The sequence below is a fragment of the Leopardus geoffroyi genome, chromosome B3, assembly GCF_018350155.1.
Source record: "Leopardus geoffroyi isolate Oge1 chromosome B3, O.geoffroyi_Oge1_pat1.0, whole genome shotgun sequence".
In the NCBI taxonomy this organism is placed as follows: domain Eukaryota; kingdom Metazoa; phylum Chordata; class Mammalia; order Carnivora; family Felidae; genus Leopardus; species Leopardus geoffroyi.
The window spans coordinates 41,776,433-41,801,107 of NC_059337.1; the positions used below are offsets into that span (position 1 = coordinate 41,776,433).

Here is a 24,675-nt window from a genome sequence, read left to right on the forward strand (position 1 = left end):
TAGGTACTCATCAGATATTCTAAGAGATCTGAACACCCCCTTCTTTCCCACACTACAGATTGAGGAGACTCAACGATTTCCAAAGTTTTTTTTATGTTTATTTATTTTGAGAGAGAGGGGGTAAGGGAGAGAATGAGCAAGAGAGGGACAGAGAGAGGGGGAGACAAAGCATCCAAAGCAGGCTCCGTGCCGAACTCACAAACTGTGAAGTCATGCCCCGAGCCGAGCTCAAGAGTCGGACACTTAACCAAATGCGCCACCCAAGCGCACCCTCCCTTTTTTAAAAAACTCTTTTAGCTTTTCAAAATCACCATTGGCTTGAGTAGAAAATGCCCAGTTGTGCTAAGTGAGCAGATTGCTGGTCAGTTAAAGCTTTACTGCAAATCAATTCCCAGGAGAAAAAGGAGACGTGAGAGCTTCTTCCGACTATACCCCGTGGGCCCAGAATGATGGGAGGCCTCCAGAGAAGCCAGGAGAGGCACTTAGGATTTAGAGAGTCCCTCTCCCTGGCGGTGTCCCCTGAGACACCCTGAGTCTCGATTCAGGGTCTCTGTGTCCTTCTGGAGGTGACGAGGGAGGTGTCAGGCGGGGTACCAAAAGTGCCACCCAGCAGCCTCTTTTCCCAAACTGTGTTTTGACGTGGGAACAGAGGACTTCTACCTGTGAAGGGCGTGGAGCGGGAGGGGGTAGGCGGCTTCCATTATATTCCCGGCAGAACTTCTCCACGTTCTTACCGCCCCTGGCCTTCTAACGCAGGTGAGGGTGGCAGCTTCCTCCACGAAGAACATGCCTTTTGAGATGACTTTTCTCCTCTTTATGCACGGAGGTGAACTGCTCTCCAGGGTATGCTGTTCAGTGGGAAGGAGCAAGATGCAGACCCACGTTTCCAGTATGCGGACGTTTGTGTGCAAAGGGGGAGAAAGAACGTGATTACATGTGTGTGCGTAGTCAGACCGTGAAAATGTTCTCATCAACTATAAAACTGGCTGTCTCTAATGGAAGCAGGGAGAGCGGGTGGGAGGAGGAGCTTTCACTGGTACCTTTCGGGAGCTTTTGGGTTTTGAGCCTTGTGAATTTTATTACGTATTCAGAAAAATAAAATTTGGCTTAAGATCTGGGAGGCTTCTAATCAAGAAGCCCCCTCCCTGATCCTTGAGCCCCAGCCCGAACCTATGGCCTTGTGCCTCCCTCTGGAGCACGGTGAGTCTGGGAACCGGTTGTTCTGACACCGACTCCAATGACGTTTTACGCCTGGGTGTCCACCTCCTTTGTGACCGCACCCATGTCAAAATAAAATCTGTAGTTTTCTCTAGCTTGCTCAAGTTCAGTTGCACTTACTTTGCCTTGTTTTGTTCTTTGCAGGATCCAAGTGGAGCTATTTTGGTAAGTAGAGATCTTGCATACTTTTTTATTTTTGAGGAGACGGCTGTATTTAATGAGAAAGCCAGAAACTCCACGATCTGTGGAGGTGACGGTGGGGGTTGAGAAGAGCAACTCTGCTATCATTAAAAGGGGGTACCCAGGCTTCTGTAAAGGACGGTTCCACCCAGGTTCCACGCGGCACTTTCTCCAAGCCGAGGAGCCTGCTCTGTGCACGTAAACTGTGAATCCCAGCGTTAAGGTTTCCAGCTTCCTGCAAGGATTTCTACCAAACCTCCCAGGTGAATGTGCCCGGGTTACCTCCAGACTGCAAGGGCCTTGGCTAGGAGAGAGACCTTCTCCTCTGGAGGACATTTATTCTCCAAAAAACAAAGAACAAAGGGCTCCTTTCTGGAAGTTTGGCTCAGGCCCCAGGAGTTAAGCTGTCAGTGTGCCTAGGATTAACTTCTTGTTGCCATGTTTGTAAATAAGCGTAGTTCAGGGGTAGTGACAGTTAGTCCTTCGTGAAAGAGGGATGCCTGCCTCGTGCATGAGGAGAGAGAAGGACATTGAGTAAGCAATGGGGTTTCTGCGGGATTGGCTCAAGAATGACATTAGCCACTTCTGGCGGGCCTGCAAGGTTAGCAGCCTGAAATCAGCCCAGCTGGTGTGTCGCAATGAACTGGAAATTTGGTCGTCAGCTGGGGTGGGAATGGAGGCCAAGTAGCAGGTCCACTGACAAGCACAGGAATGTTAATAATGTCTTGTTAGGGACGGTCACAAGCAATGTGCAAGATGGACTGGTATAGTGAGGAGGCTGGGACTGCCTCACTGGCACAGGAGGAGTGGTGACAGGCAGAGGAGTTGATCTCAACAGCGTAAGCAGAATCCAAAAAAGGTCTGCCTTAGATTTGCAAAAGCTAGCCTCTGGATGTTTGTTAACCCAGGAGGCACAGCAAAGTCACTGAGCTAATTAACCAATGATCCTAGAGGTCAAGGTCCCCTTGGTCCTAGCACTGCATGGCTCCATCATTACTAACATCCCTTATGTATTTGCTGTGTGCAAGGCACACTGCGGAGTGCGTGGGTGATCAGAAGGGTGGGCTGTGGTCTGTACCTGGGAATACTTTAAGCTCACAGTTCAAAGCTAAATAGATAATGACAGGTAATAAATGGCTCAGTGCTCTGATGGTTCAGAGGAGGATAGAGAGGGTTAGGGCTGGATGGTCCAGGAAGGCTTCCTGGAGGAGAAGGGCTTTCACCTGGGCCGTGGAGGATGGAGAGGATTCAGTGTGGTGGTGGATTCAGAGAAGTGGTGTTGGCCAAGATGATGATGGCATCACATGAGTGGAGGCAAGAAATAAGGTGGTATTTGAGGGGCAACAAGTACAGAAAGACTTGGGGCATCTGTGGCTCAGTTGGTTAAGCATCTGACTCGATTTCGGCTCAGGTCATGAGCTCATGGTCCAGGGGATCCAGGCCCCGCCCACACTGGACTCTGCACTGACAGTAAGGAGCCTGCTTGGGATTCTCTCTGTCTCCCTCTGTCTCTCTGCCTCTTGAACACACACACACACACACACACACACACACTCTCTCTCTCTCTCTCTCAAAATAAATAAATAAATATTAAAAAAAAAAGAGTTATAGGGGAGTGATTAACTCTAAGTTTGGAAAGATAGGTTGGATTGAACAGGGGAGACAGGCAGGGGCAGGGCGAAGCTTTCCCACTTTTTCCATAGATGGAGGGGCAGGGCCAGGAGTAGTCTGTGTTTTAGGGAGAGTAATGTGGTGGTAGGGGCTGAAGAGGGAAGGAAAGGGCAGGGCAAGGGACGTGACAAAGGAAGAACCCACAGAGTCTGGGCCCCAGGGCTCCTCGGGAGGGTCAGTGTGGGGAGGGGGGGGCATCAGGAGCGGTGCAGAAGCGTTTCTTCCTGACCATGGGCTCTGGCCGGCACCTCTGTAGCAGCCCCCTGCTGAGGAAGCAGAGGGCAGAGTCTAATGGTGCGTGACATTCGTGGGGTGAGCACAAAGACAGATCTGGCTTCCTGTTAGTGACATGAGTACACGTGATGTGGAGTCAGCCCTCAGTGGGGGCCAGTGAAGGAGGACGAATGAAGGATGGCTAGGGACAGGTCCAGGCTGGCAGCGGGCACCTGTGCTCAGCGTCACCTGGCGAAACAGAGGGCCTGGCATAGGTGCTCGGGGGAAATGGTTTCCAAACAGTGAGGGCTGCCCTGAATGAGGCGAGTCCAACCAAAGGCCACGTGCTAGTTTTCCCAGGCTGCAGACCTCAGCTACTCTGCACGTAAATGCGGGTGAGTCATCCTGAACCAGGGACCTCCCAAGGCCTGGAACACAGGGTAGGACTTCTAGAAGCACATGGAAAGAGAGCTCTTCCCCCCTCCCCCTCCACAAAGTCACCAGGCTGAGCTCCTGGACGGCCCGCATGGAGACAGGAGAACCCTCTGATAGGCAAGATGGCCCCCCCCACCCCCCGTCCTGTGCACCCCTCTGGGGCGGCTGGGGCAGCAGCTGGGTGCGTCAGCGGGGTTTGGAGCTGCCGAGCAGGCCCTCCCCACCGCTCATCAGTCCCAGATCAATCCTGCTGAGCCCGGGAAGCTCCGCCGACCCTGGACTGGAGGGCACTTCCAGTCAGGTTGTCCTGTGAGCGGGAGATAAACGCCAGCCTGCTCAAGTCACTGTCTGCTGACGGAGGTCAGGGTAGCCGGGGCCTTCATGGGGTGGAGGTGACTGGAAGGAGGCACCAGGAGGGTGCTGGTCACGGTTAGTTCCTTGGTGTGGGTACTGTGCTCAGAGGGGGGAGAATTCATCAAGCTGTTCACGGATGCTCCATGCACTGTTCTGTACGTGTGTTATATTCAATAAAAGAGTCAACCAATTCCAGCTGGCTGGGAGAGTCGTCCTTACCCTGGAAGTTTTTTTTACTTCTCCCCCCACAAAAATGCCCCCCAGACCCCTTAGTGTGTTCAAAACAACAGAGCAGCCAAAAAGGATGAATGTGTTGGAACTAATGACCTAAGGACATGTCAGATGAGCAGAGAACGGGTGCCGTGCCCCATCCCTGAGCATAGCAGTCATTGCTACGGTGCTCCTTAGATGTGAGCTAGCTCAGAAACAGATACCATCATCTGCTAGAGATTTGGGAGATAAAAGATAAGCCTTCAAAGGAGATGGGATGGATGGGGAACATGGGGCGGGCGTCCCACTCTCCTGGAGTCGGGGCCCTGCAGGACATCCGCTGGGTCAGCCCCACCATCCTGGTGCAGGGAACTCTGGAACGACAGTGGCGTGGCCTGGGGGCACCGGGCAGTGGGCTGCAGCCCCTCACAGGCCCTCCTGCCCAGCGTCTCTGCCATGTGGCCGAGGACTCTGGCAGGACTCCGTGTGATCCAGGCCCTGTCACTGCATTCCTCATGCTGCTCTCCTGGGTCCCAGACAATAGATTCCCTGTCTTAAAGGATTTTCCTTGGGAATCAGGCAGGGATCCTTCACGGGGCAAACCTCTCTGGTTTTCCCGACTCTCGGCTCCACCCACCTTCTGTCCCGAATCTTCTGGAACACTAAATTGCCACAAACAAGCTTTCCCTGACACATGACATCCTTCCCAACGCCTTCCCAAACTCTACAGGCTAGATACGAAACAAGGGGGAGGGTGGGGGAAAAACTCTTCACTTTCTATTCTTTGGTACAGATAAAGGCAACTTGTGACCTCACTCTCAAATGTAGTATGGGAAGCAGACTAAGAGCTAAAGGGAGAACTTAAAACACAGGTAGGAAGCACATGCAATTAGTTAAGAACAGATCTTGTCTTAGGACTCCTGGGTGGCTCCGTTGGTTAAGTGTCCGACTCTTGGTTTCGGCTCAGGTCATGAGCTCGTGGTCATGAGTTCAAGCCCCATGTTGGGCTCTGTGCTGAGCTCGGAGCCTGCTTGGGATTCTCTCCCTCTCCCTTTCTCCCTGCCCCTCCTCTGCTCTGTCTCCCTCTCTCTCAAAATAAATGAATAAACTAAAAAAAAAAAAAAAAAAAAAAAAAAAAATAGCTCTTGTCTTTACCAAAGGTAAGAGGCCCAACCAACTCCAAACACCCCAGTGACCGCCCCCCCGCCGCCCTGCCCCCGATTCCAGTTGCTGTCCTGAGGGTGAATGCCAAGAGGCACAGAGCACTGTGAGGAGAGACAGCAGGAAAAGGCTGGAACATGTTTCTCATACCAGGGAACTGAATCCCCAGCCCTATGCCTTAGGGATTTCCCTTGAGGCTAGCAATCCAACCCACTATCATTTATGAAATCTGTGCTGTTCCAGTTACTTCTAACTGAGGTTGTGACATCCAGGGTCTGTTAGGATGTGGTATGGTCTGCCTACTCATACTTACTTCCCATCTCTTCTGAGCTGTGGAACTGAGGTTTGTGTGTTCGGGGGGATCCTGGCCTGCAGCTACCAAAATGCCTGCATTTTAGTGTTCATGGCTGGCCTTACCAGCTGGGTAGTACCATAGGGAAGTCAGGATTAGTTCCTAAAGGCAGGTGTAGTGGCTCAGGAGTGGGGGAGGCAGAAAACCAGGAGGAAGAAGTGGAAAGTGTATGGAACCCAGACCCAGGCAGACCTCCATGAATATCTGCTGGGCCGCTTTCTGGCTGAATGGCCTTAGGGAAGGAACTTAACCTCTCTGAACTTCAGTTTTTTTCAACTACCGATTGGAAGTAATAGCGTCTACTCCGTGGTTCTCAGATCAGTAGCATCAGCGTCACCTGGGACTCGCGATGCCCTTCCCAAACACTAAGAAAGAACTAGAAGAGGAACATATGAAGGAGGCTGGGAGGAAACACCAACCTCTTCAGCTCTGGTTCTGTGGCAGTAACAAAAGCACCGTGTTTGATTTTGTTAGAAACGCAAAACCTCAGGCCCGTCCCAGATCTGCCTACAAATTAAAAAACTGGGGCTGGGCCCAGCCATCTATTTGGGGAAGCCCACCCGAGGATCCTGAGGCCCACTGGTGTCTGAGAAGCACGGGTCTGCTTCATGGAGGATTGAGTAAGATCACGTGTGGAAAGAGCCTAGTGGAGCCTGGCACATAGTGAGCCCCTAATACAGCTAATCACCATTTTCTTTCCCTCCACCCCACAGAGTGGAATTATATTGGCTAATATGTGGGGAAATGCCTTGTAAACCCTATCGCACCAAACAGACGTGAGCTGGGTTGGGAGGGGGTTGCTTCTTCGTGCTTTTCTAAATTGCCTGAGCTTTTAATAGCAAGGAGGTACTCCTTTTGTATTCTGAGCAAATGGACATTTCCTTTGTGAGAAAGAAAGGGACCGGGCAAAAAAACACGAGCTCCTCACAGGCCAGAATGTTCCTTCTAGCTCTGTCCATTAGGCCAGGGAGAAGTCAGACGTCATCTCCCTGGTGCTTTTCTGGCCTCTAGGGACCAGATACCTGGCTCCACAGCCATAGCCACCTCAGCCACCTCAGCCAGACAGCTGAAGTCACTGCAGCTTCCTTGGCCTCCCGACCCAGCCCCTGGGAAGCGCCAAGGCTGATCCTTGATTTAGGATGCCAGGGTGGAGGTCTGAACCTGGGCAGAAACCTGAGGCTGGGCTGTGAGGATTGTGAGCTAAGTAAGCCCAGCCCCAGGCAGAAACCCTCACCCACCTGAGGCAGAGTCAAGCTTTGGGACCGCAGGGTGAGAGCTGGCTGACTGGAGCTAGGAGCAGGTCTCCTCAGGGGCCCCATCAGGCCTCCTGCAGTGCTCAGACACGTGCCTCCTGCCCTGTGCCCCAGGCATCCTGGTGAGGGCAGAACAGGGCCCCCCAGAGCTGGTGAAAGCCCTTGGCAGCCCAGCCTCAGCACTGAACGGAGAGGAACCTCTGGGGTAAACTGGCTCAAAGGAAGATTTAAAGCAAAAAAAGGCTGAATTCAAAGCAGGTGTGTGAAGGAGGCTCTAGGCAGGGACTGGAAAGTCTGGTTTTCTGGGAGGAGAATGGATCCAAGACGTTTCTGCAATCCCCTGGGCGGGTGGGCCTTCCTTCCTGCTCTGTTACCGTCCTATGCAGCGGCACCCACAGGGGTGAGGGGTACAGAAGCCCAGAAGCACAGCCAGACTTCCAGGGGCCACACCATGTGGCCAAGTGCCTGCCTTGGACAAAGACCATAATGGCTTGATTCTCAGATGCACATTTCCCCCACATTTTAGCATCTCTGAAATAGGGACATACCATCAATGGTGTCTGGAAGCAATGAAATATGGTAGTTGTTCCACAAACACTCACTGAGAAGCACCCTGTTACATGCTAAGAACACGAGGAAAGGAGCTGAAATGATTACTTTTGATAACTCAATAGTGAAAACAGTGGGGGCAAAAAAGTGTAAAAATGATGGCTGGCACGCACACTGCCCAACACAGCATACAGAAATGATGGGCCATCATATTTGATTTTAAACTATAACGTTTTCCAATTTTCGGTTCTGTTTGATAATAGTACACATACTTATAAACAAAGTAATTTAGGAGCTTTTTTTTTTTTTTTTTACCAAAGTGTTTCTTTAAGAAGCAAGCTCCCCGATTTCCTCACAAGCACTCGATTTTATGCCAACCAGGAAGGAAGAAACGCCAGCTGTACCTCCTTCTGCCTATAAAGGCTGACTCAGAACTGGTGTAATTCGGAATGGTTTGTTTAAATCATCTTAACTTTTTAAATGGTTTTGCAATCATTAACTGGTGACTAGATCAGTTGGGTGACTCCTGGGTGAACTGGATGAGACCCGTCCAGACACCAGCAGAGTCAGGGCAAGGTTCAGGCAGCCCCCACCTTCCAGGGGCTGATCACTCTGGAAAGGCTCCTTATGTTCAAAGTGAGATTTACTTAAAGCAGGAAACAAGGACATTGGCAAATGGTGCCTAGTGCTGTCGTAGCAGCGGCCGTTCCTGGGTGTTCCACCTTCTGGGAGGTGGACGAGGAGTGGAGAAGTGAGAAAAGGTGACTCTGAAGGTTGTTGAACAAAAACTCCCCCCCTCCCCCCCCCCAAAAGACATTTTGTAGCAAGTCTGAGGCAGTCATGCAAATGACTGTTTCCCTTTTGGCTTTGGCCACCAGGAAGCCCAGAGGCAGATTGGTGGCTCCAACTTGAGTAACTGTCTATTCTTCTATGACCTGCAAATCTAAAGATTCTTCCTTATATCACCCTCTGGTTGCTAGATATTTTTCCTGGTCCTGAGCCAAAAGGTTACAACAAATAGCTTTCTGGAATTTTTAGCTAGAAGGGACCTTATAGTAGAGATACTCTAGATTGCTACTACTCTTTTTTATTCTGCCCCCTCCATGGGCACCACTGCTTAAGAGATTTGTTTTAGCAAATTAATACATTAATGAAATAATCTTTCTCCTTTGTTATTAATCAAAGACGCACATAAAAACCAATCAGAGTTTTCAGTTAGCCCAAGATAATTGGTTCACATTCACTCCACAAATACTGAGTGCATACTAAGTGCCAAGTATTGGACTAGATGCTAAAGAATGACGAGTAAGGCATGGTCTCTACCATTGTGGAACTATGAATTTGGGAGGAGACAGGGAATTGGGGCCTTACAATACAGAGAGGTGAAGCATGGAAGAGACCTCACCTAGGGTTTGGGGGAAAGGACTAGAGAAGGCTTTCCTAGAGGCGGTGATATCTAATTTGAGATCTGGAGGGCAGATAAGAGCAAGCCAGGCAAAGGGCAGGGCATGAAAGGGCACTGGGGGCCAAGGAACAAACTATACAATGACCACCTAGGCTGGTATGTTCTGGGGACCACCCAAGAACCTTGATGAGGGGGACTGGGGCTGGGGAGGCAGGCCAGGGCCAGAGTGTGACGAGTGTGAGCCAGCTGAGGAGTTAGGACCTCATTCTGGAGGCAGCAGGGACTGCTGGAGCATTCCAAGTACAAACCTGAGGTGATCAGATGAGCAGTTTAGAAGGATCATCTCAGCTGCAGGGTAGAGAATGAATGGAGTGTGAACACTGGAGAATGGGAGGCCAGAGGGATGTGGGAGAGGGGCTTAGGGGTCTGAACCAAGGGAGGGGGAATAGGGGTAATGACCTGTTGGTATAAATCAGCTGGAAATGTAGACACCTAACAGAAATGTAGACATGGTGAAGCCTGATTGTGGAGGAGTGCCTGTCTCTGTTCAAATTGGCATCCAGACTGCCATATTGCCTACGTGGGACCCTGGGGTGTGTGTGTGTGTGTGTGTGTGTGTGTGTGTGTGTGCGTATGGGACACTGATGTAGCCAAACCCCACCCCCACTTACAAATGAGGCAGGGGAAACTCACAGTTCCACAGTGGCCCGAACAGAGCAGGAAGCACCGAGCCAGGACCAGAACTTGTGTCTCCTGGTTCCCATTGCATGTGCTTTCCCGGTCATTTTGCAGATGTTTATTTTATACCAGGTGTGGCGTGCCCTAGACTGCACATCATGACATTGTGTAAAAGCCCTTGAGGAAAGGCAGTGATTTTTTTTTTTAAAAGCAAATAATGTAGATTTCCCAGGAACAAATTATGCCAAATTAACGTGCTTTTCTTCCCCTCGTCAGGATAAAAGGCTTAGTGGTTAAAGAAAACACAATACGTTTTGACATAGATAAATATCTGATAAGGTTCCATGTGCCACACTCATGGGAAATGTAGATCAAGGACCAGTGTGGTTGGTAGGAAAAAAATCAATAGACTCCCCCCGCCCCCGGCCATGGTTACCGTTGGCAACACACGGCTGTTACTGTTGTCGGGGTTCCTCTGGGGGCATTCCTGAATCAATACCCTTCTCAGATTCTTAGGAAGAGGAAGGGCAGCTAAAGGAATGTGGTCATTGGAATCAGAAGGATCAGCGTTGGAAGGAAGAGTAGGGAGTAGAGGAGGAATTGAGGTGAGGAAGCAGGTCAGAAAAGCAGATCAAGTGAGTGGGCTGGGTGGCAGGGGCAAAGGGAGCATCTAGTGGACAAGTGTCGTGTGAGCACAGCACACCGCAGGACTAGAGGCAGCCGGCAAGACTGAAGAGGAATGCCTGACCATTGTGCTCTGTCCTGGTTCCTCAGGAAGGAGGGCGTGCCTATGCACCCACATACACATGCACACATGCACACCCACATCCATATTCACGTGAGTATCTGCTTTCTGAGATGCGTCTGTACTCACACACGCTCACAATTCCATCCCCTAGCCTGTGAGCTGGTGTAGCCTCTCGGCTGGTTTCTGAGCCATGGTCTGTTTACACACTCAGCTTGGAGGGACCCTCAGGTGCAATCTTACAAGTGACTCCTCTGTGCCTCCTTCTGGCAGTGACCCAAGAACCTCCCCGGCTCTTGATAAACCTTTGGGTGCGATGCTTCAATGTGTCCGTCGGCAAGGATGAAGGAGGGAGTGTCCCAACCCTGAGTATGGAAGGTGTGCAAGTAACACTGAGTATGCAAAGCTGCCTGGTCCGAAAACTTACTGCACCCTGGAGAGAAATGGGGAACTGCAGGAACTTAGTGTTCTCCTTTCACATAACTGTCCCCCGAAGCACAGGTGCCTCTTGGGTTGGTAATAATAGCCAAGCGCTTGCTTTCCAGTGAAGATTAACGTGTCCAGTTATCACTGGAGAAGTTTTTGCTTCAGTGGCTTTTTTTTTTTTTTTTTTTTTTTTTAGCATAAGCCTACTGCAAGCAGGGCAGTGTTCTAGGGCCTCTGCAGGGTACGGGGCTGAGCAAGGAGCCATTTCCAGCCTCAAGGAGGGTCATCCAGAAGGAGCACATAACTTCACAGCCTGTGGGGAGCGACACCCTCCCCATAGGGGCTGCCTGGACAGATGCACCGACCCCAGCCCAGGCAAGATGCTTGGGAAACACTGGTTGAGTGAAGGAGGAAAGAATGGTTTATTTCTCTGCTTATTTTTGGCTTTGGGAGTTGGGGAAGTCACCAGGGAGAAGGGGACACTTGATCTGGGATGATAGGATTTCAGAGGTAAAAGCCAGTCTGAAACGAAATGCCACATCACCACGCATATCTCATTAGAAGTAAACGGAGACACACAGGGAACTCTAGATTTAATTTCCAGAGAGGCGAAAGGGAGAACTTGCTCGAAAAGGTTGGCAAATGGCCCGCAAGAGAAAGGATTGAGACAATTTAGCTCAGAATGGCCCCGGGCCCAGCCTGTCTTGGGAGTCTGTCACATCTAGGCACTGATCTTACCCTGCCACATTTATTCCTCATGACAGGGATGGGAGGAGGTGCTGTCACTTTCATTTTCTGAGTGAAGCTCAGGGCATCGATGACATGTGCCCAAGGTCACCCAGCTTGTAAGTGGCAGCGCTGTGCTTGGCAGCTCAGCCTGAGGGCTCCAAAGCCCTCCTGCTGCACCTCATGCCTCTCCGGAAAGGGGATAGATAGTAAGAAGTAGCCGGGATGAGGTCTTCAGGTGGGAGAGACCCATGAAAAAGCAGCTTTTCTCACTAGACAGGAAAACTGAGGGAGTAGCTTTAAGTAACAGCAAGAGTGCTGTAGGTTAGCTATCAGAAAGAACTTCCTCATTGTGAAAGCTGGTAAGTGAAGGATTGAGCTAACATCAGGCCCGTGTTTCGAGGCCCAGTCACCCTTCACTTTAGTTCAGCTTCCACCCAGAGTAACTGCAGAAAGTTTGTCTCTTACCAGATCCTTTCTTTTCATGATTCCCAGACTCCCTGGGGAATGTTTACAAGGTCACAAATGCCTCCATGGCTGTTCCTCCTCTCTAGCTCTGGATGGTTACCCAGGGCCTACCTGCTGGTCACCTCTTAACCACCCTGTAACCAATGCCGATGCCCGGGCTCTGTACCCTATAAAGCGCGCTGGGAGCTGCCACGGTGGCCAGTATGAACTGCCAAGGTCAGAGCCCAGCCTTGCTACTCAATGGCAGTATGACTTTGGGCATATTATTCAAACTTCTGTGCACCGGTCACCTCCTCTATTAAATGAGAGTATAGTACCTATGTCATAGGGCTCGTACGCAGATTAAATTAACAGATGTTACGCATACAGAATGGGGATTGGCAAACTATGCCCCGTGGGCCAAAGGCAGCCTGTTTTTGTAGCCGAAGCTTTCTTGGCGTGCGGCTCCATGCATCCACTGACGCAGTTGCTAGGACTGCTTTTGCACTAGAGCAAAAGGACCGGGTAGTTGGGACAGAAAGAGTACAGCCTGCAAATCCTAAGATATTTTACTCTCTGGTCTTTTGCAGAAAATATTGGCCAACCTCAGATACAGAGTGATACCTGGTACACAGTAAGCGCTCATTATACGGTAGTGTAAAAAAACAAAAACAAAAACAAAAAAAACACTAACACTAAAAAACAATTCATTAGGCCTTGGATTTAGCAAAAAAAAAAAAACTGGTTCAGGCTCTGGGACGACACAGGCAATTACAGTCTACAGATCTCCCTGAGGGCAACAATCATCCCTTTGCCATGGGTCCCCTACCACCATGCTTAAACTTTGGAAATAACATCACAAGTGGGACAACAATGTTCCTGTTCAGGACACCTAAATTCATATTTAGAAAAACAGTGTTCTTTGCAAGGACACAGACCTGTTAAAGATGCACCCAGTTTGTATCATTGGGTCACTAAACAGAACGCTTAGCATCTCAGCCTGAAACACGAGCATTTGGATGGCTACAGCAGGGTTACGGTTTCATAGCAACATTGGGTAGTTTCAGACCTCAGGTGTGTATAGCTAAGAAGGCTTATCCAAGTGCTCCATCTTACAACACGGGGAGGGCTTCCCCGTGGACAAATTTCTGGCTCCTCCCCCAGAATGTTGAAGGTGCTTATGAACCCCACACCTGCCCCACCCCTTGTCCCATGCCAATCTTCCAGCTTCAAGGGTTTGTACATCTGACTCTACCTCAAGTGACAGGAAGAAGCTGCTGGCTGCTATAAAATAACAGTTCATTCACAGAGTCACTTATTCTTGCCAGCAGTCCTTAATGATTCCTTTTTGGGCTGGTCCTGGGATTAGAGACAAGCATGACACAGCCCTTGCCTTCAATGGGTTGACAGCCAAGGGACTGGCAGACATGTAAACAGGCAATTAGAGTGGAGCAAATTAAGTGCTATGACAATGTGTGCTGGAGCTGTGGACACGGAGGGATGACAACAAGCCTCAATTTGGAGGCAGAGTGACTGTCAGGGCTGCCTGAGGAGCTGTTTCTTGAAAGACAAAGGAGCACAGCAAGAAGAGCATGTGAATGTTTATGTGCATGGGTGGTGTGTGTTTTAGGGATGAGGATGGCTTTCCATTGAAGGCAAGAGAGGTCCAAAAAGCAGGTAAGAGTGTGTGGTGTGGTTAGAGAATCAGGGTGGCAGCAGCCTAGCGTTTGAGGAGTGGTGTTGGGAGCTTGTTCTCCCTGGGTCTCTTGTGTTTCAGCAAATCTGTGGGCAGAGGCACTGATGGCTTTTGTTCCGGACAATCATTTCAAGGATGTGTATGTAGCAAATAGTTTTAGAAGACATAGACAGTGTCTCCCTCCAGGGCAGAGAGCAGGTTTGTTTGCTATCCAGTAAGATAAAGACAGTATCTCCCTTGGGGGTAAAGTTGGGCAGGTTTTCCCAACTTGGAGTTGCTTGGCCATGATGCGGAGCAGTTGGCATGTGCAGGTATAACCTGGCCCTCGTTGTAGTACCCTGTGGAATTGGGGCTTGGGAAACAGACACAAATGTCACTCTTCTACTGCTGTGAGTACTAAACTGTCTTCTGTCTCTGACTCAGGAGTCTCGTGTCTTTCCCATGAAACTGTGGTAGCCTAACTTATTAGTCTGGTTGAAATTTTAGGTCCCCCCTCCACTGACCTCAGATTTTTGACAGGTGGCAGTGGGGAAAGCAAAGGCTGGAGAAGGGGGGATCACAAAGGTCTTGAGGGCTGCAGTAAAGGCCTTGGGATTATTCCCAAAGGCTTGAGGAGCCACTGTAGAATTTTCAGCAAAGTAATGTTCAGAAGTGGTGTGAATTAGTGTGGAGAGGCGAGGGCTGTGGGGTAAGCCTGGAGAGACAAGGCCAGTGAGGCGGACAGATATGGAGCTGTGGGTCTGAACAAAGGCTGTGCCAGTGGGAACACATGAAGGCCAAGTTTAAAAGAAACTTAATGTGGTCCTTGATAGCACTTTTACTGATACAGGAGTCAATCCAGGTAACTCATTGCATGCCTCTTTAGACCTTTCATGCTCTGACATTTCTGAAGCATATAGACTGGATATCTCCTAGAAGGTCTCTCAATTTGAGTTTGTCTGAGGGTTTCTCATGAGATTAGGTTGTCCATTTTGGCATGAATACCATAGAAATAATGTGTCCTTGAATATCTATGTATTTCATCAGGAGGCTCTCGACTGGTGATAATTTTGATCACATGGTTAAGATAATGCCTGTAGCTTTCCATTTTAATGTTACCATAGGCAATCTATGGGAAGATCCTTTGAGACTGGGTACAAAAAATTTGAATGTTGACTGTATATTAGGTAACTGTACTAATTGTTAAATTTCGTGACTGGGATCGTTACATTGTGATTATGTTGGACAATGTCCTTGTTCTCAGGAGACAGACATGTAAGTATTTAAGTACAGGAAGGCATGAGGTCTAAACCTTTGTCTCAAAAGATAGCCCCGACTGGTGATGGTTCAACTTACAATTTTTCCACTTTAGGATGGTGTGAAAGTGATACGCATTCAGTAGAAACCATACTTGGGATTGTGAATTTGGATCTCTTCCTTGGCTAGGGATACCTGGTGTGATTCCGTTCGGTGACACCAGGTAGGGCGGCTGCAGCTCCCAGGCAGTCACACCACCACGAGGGTACACACCTGAGGGACTTACAACCATCCTGTATCCAGACAAGCACTCTGACTTTCACTTTCAGCCCAGCACTCTACAAATTACATGAGATAGTCAACACTCTCTCATAAACTAGGCTTTGTGTGAGATGCTTTTGCCCCTTTGTAGGCTAATTTAAGCATGTTTAAGGGAGGCGAGGCTGAGCTAAGATGTTCGAGAGGTTAGGTGCATTTTCAAATTACATGATATTTTCAACTTACAATGGGTTTATTGGGACATAATCCTGTCACAGGTTGAGAAGGAACTGTAATAACAATAATAATGTGCATATATATGTATATAGAGAGCGAGTAATAAAGCAGGTGTGGCAAAATGTTAACAACTAGTGACTCTAGGTGAAGAGTACATGGGAATTCATTGTGGTACCTTCAATTTTCCATACATTGAAGATTTTTCAAAATAAAAAAGTCTTTAAAAAAGATACCTGAAAATAAAATCATTATGTCTCTGTGCCTAGCAAGGGGGCCAAAGAAGAGGATAGGAAGAGGTAGATTGGGATTCCAGGCTTTGGTGTGGTGGGTGGTACCATCAGCTGAGACAGAGAACCTTGAAGGAAGTAAGGGAGGTTTTGGAAGAAGGAGGGTCAGAGAGGAAACTATGGCAAGTTTGGTTATTCTTTTTTGATGGTTTGTCTGTCTGCCTTCCTCTCCAGCCATGTCTGGTTTCAGGGAGCCACGGACATCGAATGGGGGCATCTAGTAGGCAGCTGGTCTGGAGCTCAGGAGGAAACTGCGTAGGGCAGAGGTGGTGTTGAAACCGTGGGAGGGGATGGCCTCAGTCCGGAGGCGTGTGTGAAAGTAAAGAAAGAGCCAAGAACAAAACCCTAAGACAGCTGTCATTAAGGGGGCAGTGAGTTACAGATAGTGGAAGAGGAGAGGTTTCAGAAACGGGGGTGGGGGCATTGGGATCAAGGGCTGCAAGAAAAACGAGGGCTGAAGAGTCTATTTGAATTCAGTGGCACATGGACCCAGAGGGCAGAGTCGCAGGGCAGGGAGTCTGAATGGGAAGTGAAGACGCAGAAGCCAGCAGCTTAGACAATTCTTGTGAGATGCTTGGCTGAGAAGTGGAGGAAAGATATCACAGTAAAAGCGAAAGGGGAAGTACTCGTTCTAGTAAACAGACACCCAAGGTCCACAACTAAGTATTTTGCCAAGGCCACATTCAACTTAGATATCCACTTTCGTCCCTCACCTACTGTCTAACCCCGAATGCAGTCACGGTTTGTCACCCCCAGGTTCACCCTTTTAACAAAGGGGTGGGGGTGGCGTTGGAGACGAGCAGCTTCTTGTCAGCTAGAGGAGACGGCTGTACCAATGATTCAGAGCACCTGAGACATTTTCACATCTCTCTTCGCCAAAGAGCCTGTCACAAAGGCAGCCTCTGCCCCCTTAATTTGCCCTCCCACCAACTTCCTTCTTGTGGGAGGGCACACGGCTACACCACCGTGTATGGAACATGCCTTTGTTAGCATGATGATGGAAGGTTCCCCTTTTCATTCAAGTAAGAGCCTCGTTGACCCCTAGACTCTTGTTCCCGGGAAAGCAGCCTGCATTTTCTCCATCTTCCTTTTCTGCTGACTCTAGTCACACTTCTTCTAACACCCTCACAGGAGAGGCACTGATGCTTTATTACACAACAGAATAGCAATTTAACCAGAGTCAGATATTTAAACTACAATAAAAAGCAACAATACGAATGAATAAATGAAGGTATATCCATACAAAGCGATAGAATTCAGCTATAAGAAGGAAGTACGGATATATGTTACAATATGGATGCACCATGAAAACACTGTGATGTGAAAGATGCCAGACAGAAAAGCCACATGTTGTACGATCTGCTTAGATGAAACATACGGAATAGGCAAATCCATTGAGACAGAAAGTAGATTAGTGGTTACCAGGGGTTGGGGGTGGGGATGGGAAATGGGGGATGAGGATGGGGTTTCCTTTTGGGGTGATGAAAATGTTCTGGAGCTAAAGAGTGACGATGTTGTACCACACTGTGAATATACCAAGTGTCACTAATGGCAAACTTATGTTATATATATTTTACCACAATGAAACATTAATTTTTTTTTTTAAAAAAAGCAATCTTACCCTGACGATGGGGAGTAAAAGCCGGGGCTCCAACTTCAAGGCCTTTGATCTGGGAAGGGCTTTTCATCAGCTCTTCTCAAATTTGGCTGCACATTAGAATCACCTGGGAAGCTTTTTAAGGCTTCCTGTGTCTGGATCCCACCCAAGACCAATTAAATCAGATGTCAGGGGCTGGGGCCAGGGGCACACTTAGAAGCTCTCAGAGATGCCAGTGTAAATCCAGGGTTAAGAAACACTGCTGTAGACAGTGGTTCTCAAAGTGTGGTCCCCAGACAAGCAGCATCAGCATCACCTGGTAGCTGAATCAGAAACTCTGCAGGTGGGGCTCAGCAATCTGTGTTTTAAAAAGCCCTCCAGGGAATTCTGATGGTCACTCAAGCTTGACAACAGCTGTTCTGAGACTAGACTGAACCACTGGTCTACTGGGATAGAAAGATAGAAAATACTATTTTGAAAAGTGTATGTGTTACTAGGAAAGAGAAATGCCAAGGGCTCTACAGGAGCACAGAGGAGGGGGAAACACTCTGTCCTGTGTTAGGGGGAGAGAGGGGCAGGGAGAGATATCTACCCTCGTACCTCCACCCCCCCCCCACAACCCCAGTGCTACTGTGGGGGTACCTCTAGATATGGCAAGCAGAGGGGAGGGGCTTCTGAGGGCTAGCAGAGAGTTGAGTTGGCGGTCAGTCTTACAGCTCACCTCTTCTCCCCCTACTGCCACGGCTAAGCCAGAAATGACACCAAGCAAGGCTTGATCCTCTCAAACTGGCCCAGCTGACGCCAGCATCAGCTCTCCCTCTCAAGCTGGCCCAAATACTAATGGAAATAACAAAGAGGAAAGTTTGAGATAAAGTACAGATTAAAGCATCTTTAGAAAACTTTTCCCTTTTCAGGGTGCCTGGGTGGCTCAGTCGGTTAAGCATCTGACTTCAGCTCAGGTCATGATCTCACGGTTTGTGAGTTCAAGGCCTACATTGTCAGGTCCTCCGTCCCCCTCTCTCTCTGCCTTTCCCCCCTCTCATTCTGTCTGTCTCCCTCAAAAATAAATAAACTTAAAAAAAAAACTTTTCCCTTTTTATTAACCCATAACATAAAATCCAAGGAAGAAGAATGGGCCTCCTTCAGCAATCCAGCTTTAAGCTGTATAAATAATAAGTAACCCTGACTCTCCAGCCCTTGCTCCCTGCCCTGTCTCTGACTCATTTGTAACATTAACAAAGGAAAATGCCAGTTTGATTCCTTGGCCTCCACTTGTTTATAATAAAATCATAAGACCTCATCCACCAATCATTAACCCACAGCCCTGCTAGCCTCCTTTCCTTCCGGGCAGGATCTTGGTTATTGGGGCCATGCCTCTCCACTTGACTGGCAGGAAAACAGGCAGAATCGGCAGAACATGGCCTTCTGCAGGGGGGCCAGAACCCAGCTAGGGTGGACTCTGTGGGCACTCCCTACTCCCCATAGGCTGAACCCACTGGACTTCTATGAGAAGCTGTATATCTTTTAATCAACTTTGGAAGTAAACTGCAGGACCTATAAAGTATATATTAAATAGTTTTAAAACGTGGCTCCCATGTCCTAATGACATCTTCAGGATGTGTGGTTTCAAGATGGATTTAGAGGGGGCCCCAAAGTCTGCCTTCTCCTCTGAATGGGGTCCTATGGCCTAGCCATGTTCCGTATGGCTCTAGCCACAGGACCATGACTGATGGCCCTCAGGGAAAGGTGGGTACCAGCTCCCTGAAAGGGGGGCCTTTCTAACAGAGGAGTGTACATGAGCAGGTGCCGAAAGATTCGCAGTGTTGTCGTAGGGCGATGCCCATCTTGGGCATGGGCAAGCCAGATGTATCCTAGGTTCTTTCTGAGTTGATACGTCACATGCATACAAAATACATAGGCTCTCTGCTGCAGCAAGTCCTCTGAGCTCGTGGTGCCCTCTCTCTGGAATGCCATTCCTCTGTTTTTGCTCATGGTTGGCTCAGATCCATCCTTTACGTCTCAATTTTAATGGCACCTCTTCTGAGAAGCCTTCCTGTAGCACCTGGTCCACAGTGATCCCTCCATTTTCTCCATCCTAGTCGTTGCTGATTTCCTTCATAGCACTGACTGCAGACTGTAATTATTATATTTATGTATTGGTTTGCCTATTTGCACTTTATTATCAGACTCTTCCTCTGGAATGGATGCTCCATGAGGACAGAGACCACGTCTGTTTTGTTCTCCATTGCATCTTCAGTACCCAATACAGTGTCGGGCACATAGTAGGCACATTTGTTGGAGAAATGAATGAATGAACTTCAAAATTAAGTAGCATTCCAAGGAGAGTAGCAATTCCCTCCTCTATTCAACATTTGAATACCCATTTTTAATTGCAAACATGATCAATCTCATTAAATGTATTCAAACTTGATACACAATCTGTGATCACTTAAGTATATACATGCCAGGACTAGGTCCATTTTCATTATATAGTCAGATCCTTTGGGGGACTGACCGAAAGCTTTTATTGCACTGAAACTTTGACTATTGGTTGAAAAAAAGGCATGTCAACATCCATAATATGTAGACCTTGTAAACCTTCCCACGATGGTTTTATCGGTTGGCACAGTTTTGATCTGACTTTGTGTTTCGGCAGTCACGCTGAAGAGACACGCCCTGGAGCCTGTGGCACAGGACTGGCTTCCCAGGCAGCTGCCTGCACAAGGGTTCACAGAGACACGGAGATGAGTCTACCTCAGAGAGGATGACCATGAAGAAATGTCAGGGGCAGCAGGTGGATCTGAGGGACCGACTTAAGGGAGGCTCAAAGACAAACCTCAAAATAGGATGACAATGAATGCATTTTGGTTTTTGTCCAGACTCATCAGATACAGTGCAAGTTACAGACAATGTTTTTATTAAAATTTTTATTATTCTTGAGCACATAGGATGTACAGTCAGGGAGAGAGAATAATCGGTGAGAAACCGGAATCCGATTGTAGCAGTAACTACATAGTTCTCATCTTCGAAGGCGCTCTCCGTGCTTTTATTATTACAGTATATGTACCAGGCATAAAAATATAAGAAATTACTCAACCCATAAAGTTTTTACTTACCCCATACCACGTCTGCAAACAGGTTATAAAATAATAAAATTATCCTCCATTTACTTGCATAAATTATTATTTGCTTGAGGCAAAGACATGCCTCATATATGTACAGAGTAAATACACCCATATTGGGAAGAGATGAAGGGGGGGCAGGAAAGAGAGATCTAAAGCCATTAAAGAGAAACCTAGAGCCATATTAACCAGTCATAATCCATGAACCTTACCTGGACCCTGACTCAAACAAACTGTTCAATGAACTTATGTGACAATTGCGGAAACCAGAACAGTCTCTGGATATCTGATGACATTAAGGCATTACTGCCAACAGTTTTTGGATGTGAAAACAATATTGTGGTTATTTTTTAAGACTCCTTATCTTTAATTTTTTTTTTAGCGTTTATTTATTTTTGAGACAGAGAGAGACAGAGCATGAACAGGGGAGGGGCAGAGAGAGAGGGAGACACAGAATCTGAAACAGGCTCCAGGCTCTGAGCGGTCAGCACAGAGCCCGACGCGGGGCTCGAACTCATGGACCCTGAGATGATGACCTAAGCCGAAGTTGGACGCTTAACCGACCAAGCCACCCAGGCGCCCCAAGACTCCTTATGTTTAGATAAGCATCCACAGATTTTCTTCAAAGTAATCCAGTGGTGGGGGGCCAGACAAAAACTAAACTAATCATGGATTGACAGATGGGTACATTATATGGTACCTTTGCACCTGCTTTGAAGTTCTCTGTAATTAAGTTTTAAAACAAGACACAAGATGTATTAAGAAAATATCAAAATATAAGTTCATCAAAAAAATCACACTGACTTGTTTAGGCTCACTGGCGCACTTTGGTTGCATATACTGCAGAATGTGGAGAAAGTTTGTCTTCCCATAGCCAATCCCCTCTGATCAGCATGGCGGGCCCGCTGAGCTCCTGGATTTCTGCCTAGGTTTTCAGTCTATGGGTTTCACTTCCAGGCAGCCTTCAGTGTCCTGCTCTGATTCATCTGCTGAATACTTACTGAGTGCCTCCTTCAGCCTGGAGTCAATTTGTGCTCTGCTGGCTGGACCCTCCCCAACCCGCTGTCTTCTCAGAGCCACATTCCATCCATAGGTTCCTCTTTCTGGATCCAACTCTCCTGGATCCAACTCTCCTTCTCTACTCCCCTTTCCATTCTGTATGGAAGTATGCTTAAGTCTGTCTATTAAGAACAAAACCCTTCTTGTTATCCTCATCTTCCTATAACCATGTGCGCATGCCCATGTACACACACACACACACACACACACACACACACACACAGAGTCTTCTCTCAACTTTTTATGGCTAGATTTCTGAAATGAGCTTAAGAAATCCCCCAAATCAATTTATTAAGTGTTTAGTAAGTGTTGCTATATCAGACATGGGGGAGGGACGTGACAAAAAGCTCTAGTCTTCAGAAGGACTGTGAAATTTGTAGACAGAGTTCCAGTCTGGAGCAGGTTCGTGTGCTAGTCTGGAGACAGCAGTCACACATGAGACTTTAGTGAGTATTCATATCACTGTACCACCGTGTGAACCCCTAGCAGGCTGGCCAAGGAGTCCCGGGGCAGGGAGAAAGCCCTGGAAGTAGTTTTGGCAGGACTTGAGCTGGACTTCGAAGAGTGAACAAGATTCAGAAAGGCAAAGAGGAAAGAAGGTGGCATTTTAAGCACATTTTTTAGCATAAGAACATATGGGAAGGTTGAGTTAGTTCATAGCTTGTTCTGAGGATGGGGAAGCCGGCCTGATCATGGGGGCTGGCGGGGGAGGGTGTGAGGGCCACCGAAGGCCTCGACAGGCCTTGAAAGATGGCTATGGCTCTGCTCTGATCTGTTGGGTGGAGTGGGCGTGCTCTGGAGAAGGGGGGTGGGGTGGAGGGGCGGCGCCACAGAGGCAGGGCAACGTCTGGTTAGTCTGGTTAAACGCGGTTACGAGAGAAAGGAGCCTGGCAGCTAACAGGAGAGGCTGAGGCACGGAACTCTGCAGGAAGCCTTGACGGTGGACATGATGAGGGCTTACCCCAGGGTGGTGGAGACGGTGGTGGTAACAGTTTCTGTCTGATTCCATGACCAAGTGAGGGCACAGGATGGACACAGCCAGCTTGGCTCTGAGATCTGGAGCCTTGGAAGAGTGGGGCCAGTTGTTCTCTGATGAGGCATCACACCATCGAATTGAGATCCAGGCCATCACAGGTTGATTAACTGCAGTTTGTGGACCGCACTTCAACCCCGAAGCTTACAAATAAACCATTCAGCAGTTAGGAGATAACTGGAAAACTGAGTTCTGACTAGATTTGATTACATTAAGGAGTCGTTCACTCTGGAAGTGTGGTAACGGTCTTGTGGTTTTGAGTCCTTGTGTTTTAGAGACACATACTGAAATATGTACAGAAAAAACACAAATGGATTTGTTTCAAAATTATCCAGGGATGGGGGGAGTGGGTGCGATTTGTTTCTGCAAATTGTTAGTTGTCGAAGCTGGGGGACACGGAGTTTCACTGTGCTCCCCTCTCCCTCGTTGTATGTATTTGAAATTCTCCATGGAAAAAAATTCTGGTCCTTGGGCATCAAATCTTGGACCCTGGGCTTCATAATTCCCACTCAGAGATCACGAGAGGCATTCTGAGCTGTGCCATGTTAATCTCTTGTCACATTTCAAAACAAAAATGAGGTCCACTTCTGTTTTGCCTAAAGCAGAAAAACATGTGCTGGAAAAGAAATAATGCCGGGACTTTATTTGGAAAAACAAACTGGGAGATACACACGATCTCCTTTATCAGGATCATGTGAGGAATCCAACTAACTGAAAAGGCAAAGTCAAAACTCAGATGAGAAAAGTCGCATTTTTCTGATAGTTGGAAATAAATGCTTCTTTTGGAAGAGTCCATCCCAAGGGCGGTTTTCTGGCACCAGAGCACTTGGCATGAGTGTGAAAATCGTGGCCAAGTTGAAAAACCACAGCCCGGGCTGGAGCTGCCTGTAAAAAGCCAGCATTGCCTCTGCAACAAGTCACAAACTGCCCAGGCGGAGGCCAGGGGTGGGGGACAGAGAGAGGTCTACTGACAACACCCCCAGCCCTGATACCGGCTGCCCTGGTGTCCACCCACACAGCACCTCACCCCTGTCTCACTCACAAGCCACAACGATGGGAGGCCGCTCTGACAGTGTCCCCAGATGTGCAAGAAGGGGACACTGGCTGCCACGTGCTGGTGGAGGGTCCTATGAACTGTGGTGAAGCCCCATACTTGGCAGACCATCTCCCAGGCTCCAGGGCAGCAACCAGATTTTGTTCTCAGTGAGTGGCCCCCAAACAGAACGAACCCTCAGGCAGGTAAACGAGGAAGCTAGGAGGGTAAATTTTGAACCTGAGCAAAGGACAGAAGTTTCTTCTTTTCTTTTTAATGGGAAAAAAAAATTATACGGGGTAAAAGGGAAGCTAGGGGCATTCATAGGTGCATGATTCCCTGGAGAGGAACAAGCACAAAATTAGCATCAGAATCCAGCTCAGTAAACAAGTAAGGGCCTGCTCCATGCCAGGTGAACATGACATGATGCTTACCTGCATGGCGAGCACAGGAGAGGGGGGAAACAGGCATGCACCAAATCTCCTGGGTACATACTAAAACAGAAGGGCATGGAGGTCCTGGCACCCAGGCAAGGTAACTCTGTTACCTGAGCCCAAGTCTAACTTAGGGCAAATTCATCTGTAAAATGGGGGCAATTCTTCATCTGTAAAATGGGGGCAATTCTTGCCTTTCGGATCCTATAGAGTTTAGAGATGTAACAACCAAAACTACTAAAAATAATAACAAGGCAGGAGGGGTAGAGTAGCCTTTTCTACTAGACCCTGTTGCCCCTAAAAGTGCCTGTGAGTGGGGCTCAAAGACGAGGCCCCCTGTGGACGGCAGCCAACACCTGTGGCAAGTTCCTGATGCAGATGGCTTTCCAGCCAGACCTCGGAGCAGCAGCGCCCTGCGCTCAGCCTCACCGCCGCTCCCCACTGGGCACCTTGTCACATGCCCAGGAGCTGCCTTGGCATGAGCAACCGTCTCCAACCCGTTCAAACCTGCCTGACACCGAGGGTGGAGGTGCTTAGTCCTAGTAATCTCAATCAGTCTCGGAGCTGAGAGCCAGAATGGAACTTCCAGAACGCAGCGTTCAATCCTCTCATTTGTAGGAGGGTAAAGGAGACTCAGGCAGCGCATGTGACTTGCTCAAG

The 24,675-nt window shown here is 48.5% G+C and overlaps 2 protein-coding genes across 9 annotated transcripts in view; one reads left to right on the forward strand and one right to left on the reverse strand.

Annotated features, from left to right (window-relative positions):
• The window catches only part of APH1B (aph-1 homolog B, gamma-secretase subunit), a 137,959-nt gene that overhangs the window by 32,959 nt on the left and 80,325 nt on the right, over positions 1-24,675 (reverse strand). The window contains exon 7 of one of the 2 annotated variants that reach the window (XM_045449485.1): positions 20,993-22,691. The exons of the other annotated variant lie outside the window; for it this stretch is intronic. The gene's annotated coding sequence lies outside the window, so the exon portion shown is untranslated. Of the gene's footprint in view, positions 1-20,992; positions 22,692-24,675 lie in introns of those variants that run through there. 2 annotated transcript variants of the gene reach the window in all.
• Positions 1-24,675, forward strand: part of CA12 (carbonic anhydrase 12) — a 50,629-nt gene that overhangs the window by 3,920 nt on the left and 22,034 nt on the right. For all 7 annotated transcript variants that reach the window (XM_045449478.1, XM_045449481.1, XM_045449477.1 and 4 more), the window contains exon 2: positions 1,363-1,383. In XM_045449478.1, the coding sequence (XP_045305434.1) occupies positions 1,363-1,383 (21 nt within the window). The remainder of the gene's footprint in view (positions 1-1,362; positions 1,384-24,675) is intronic.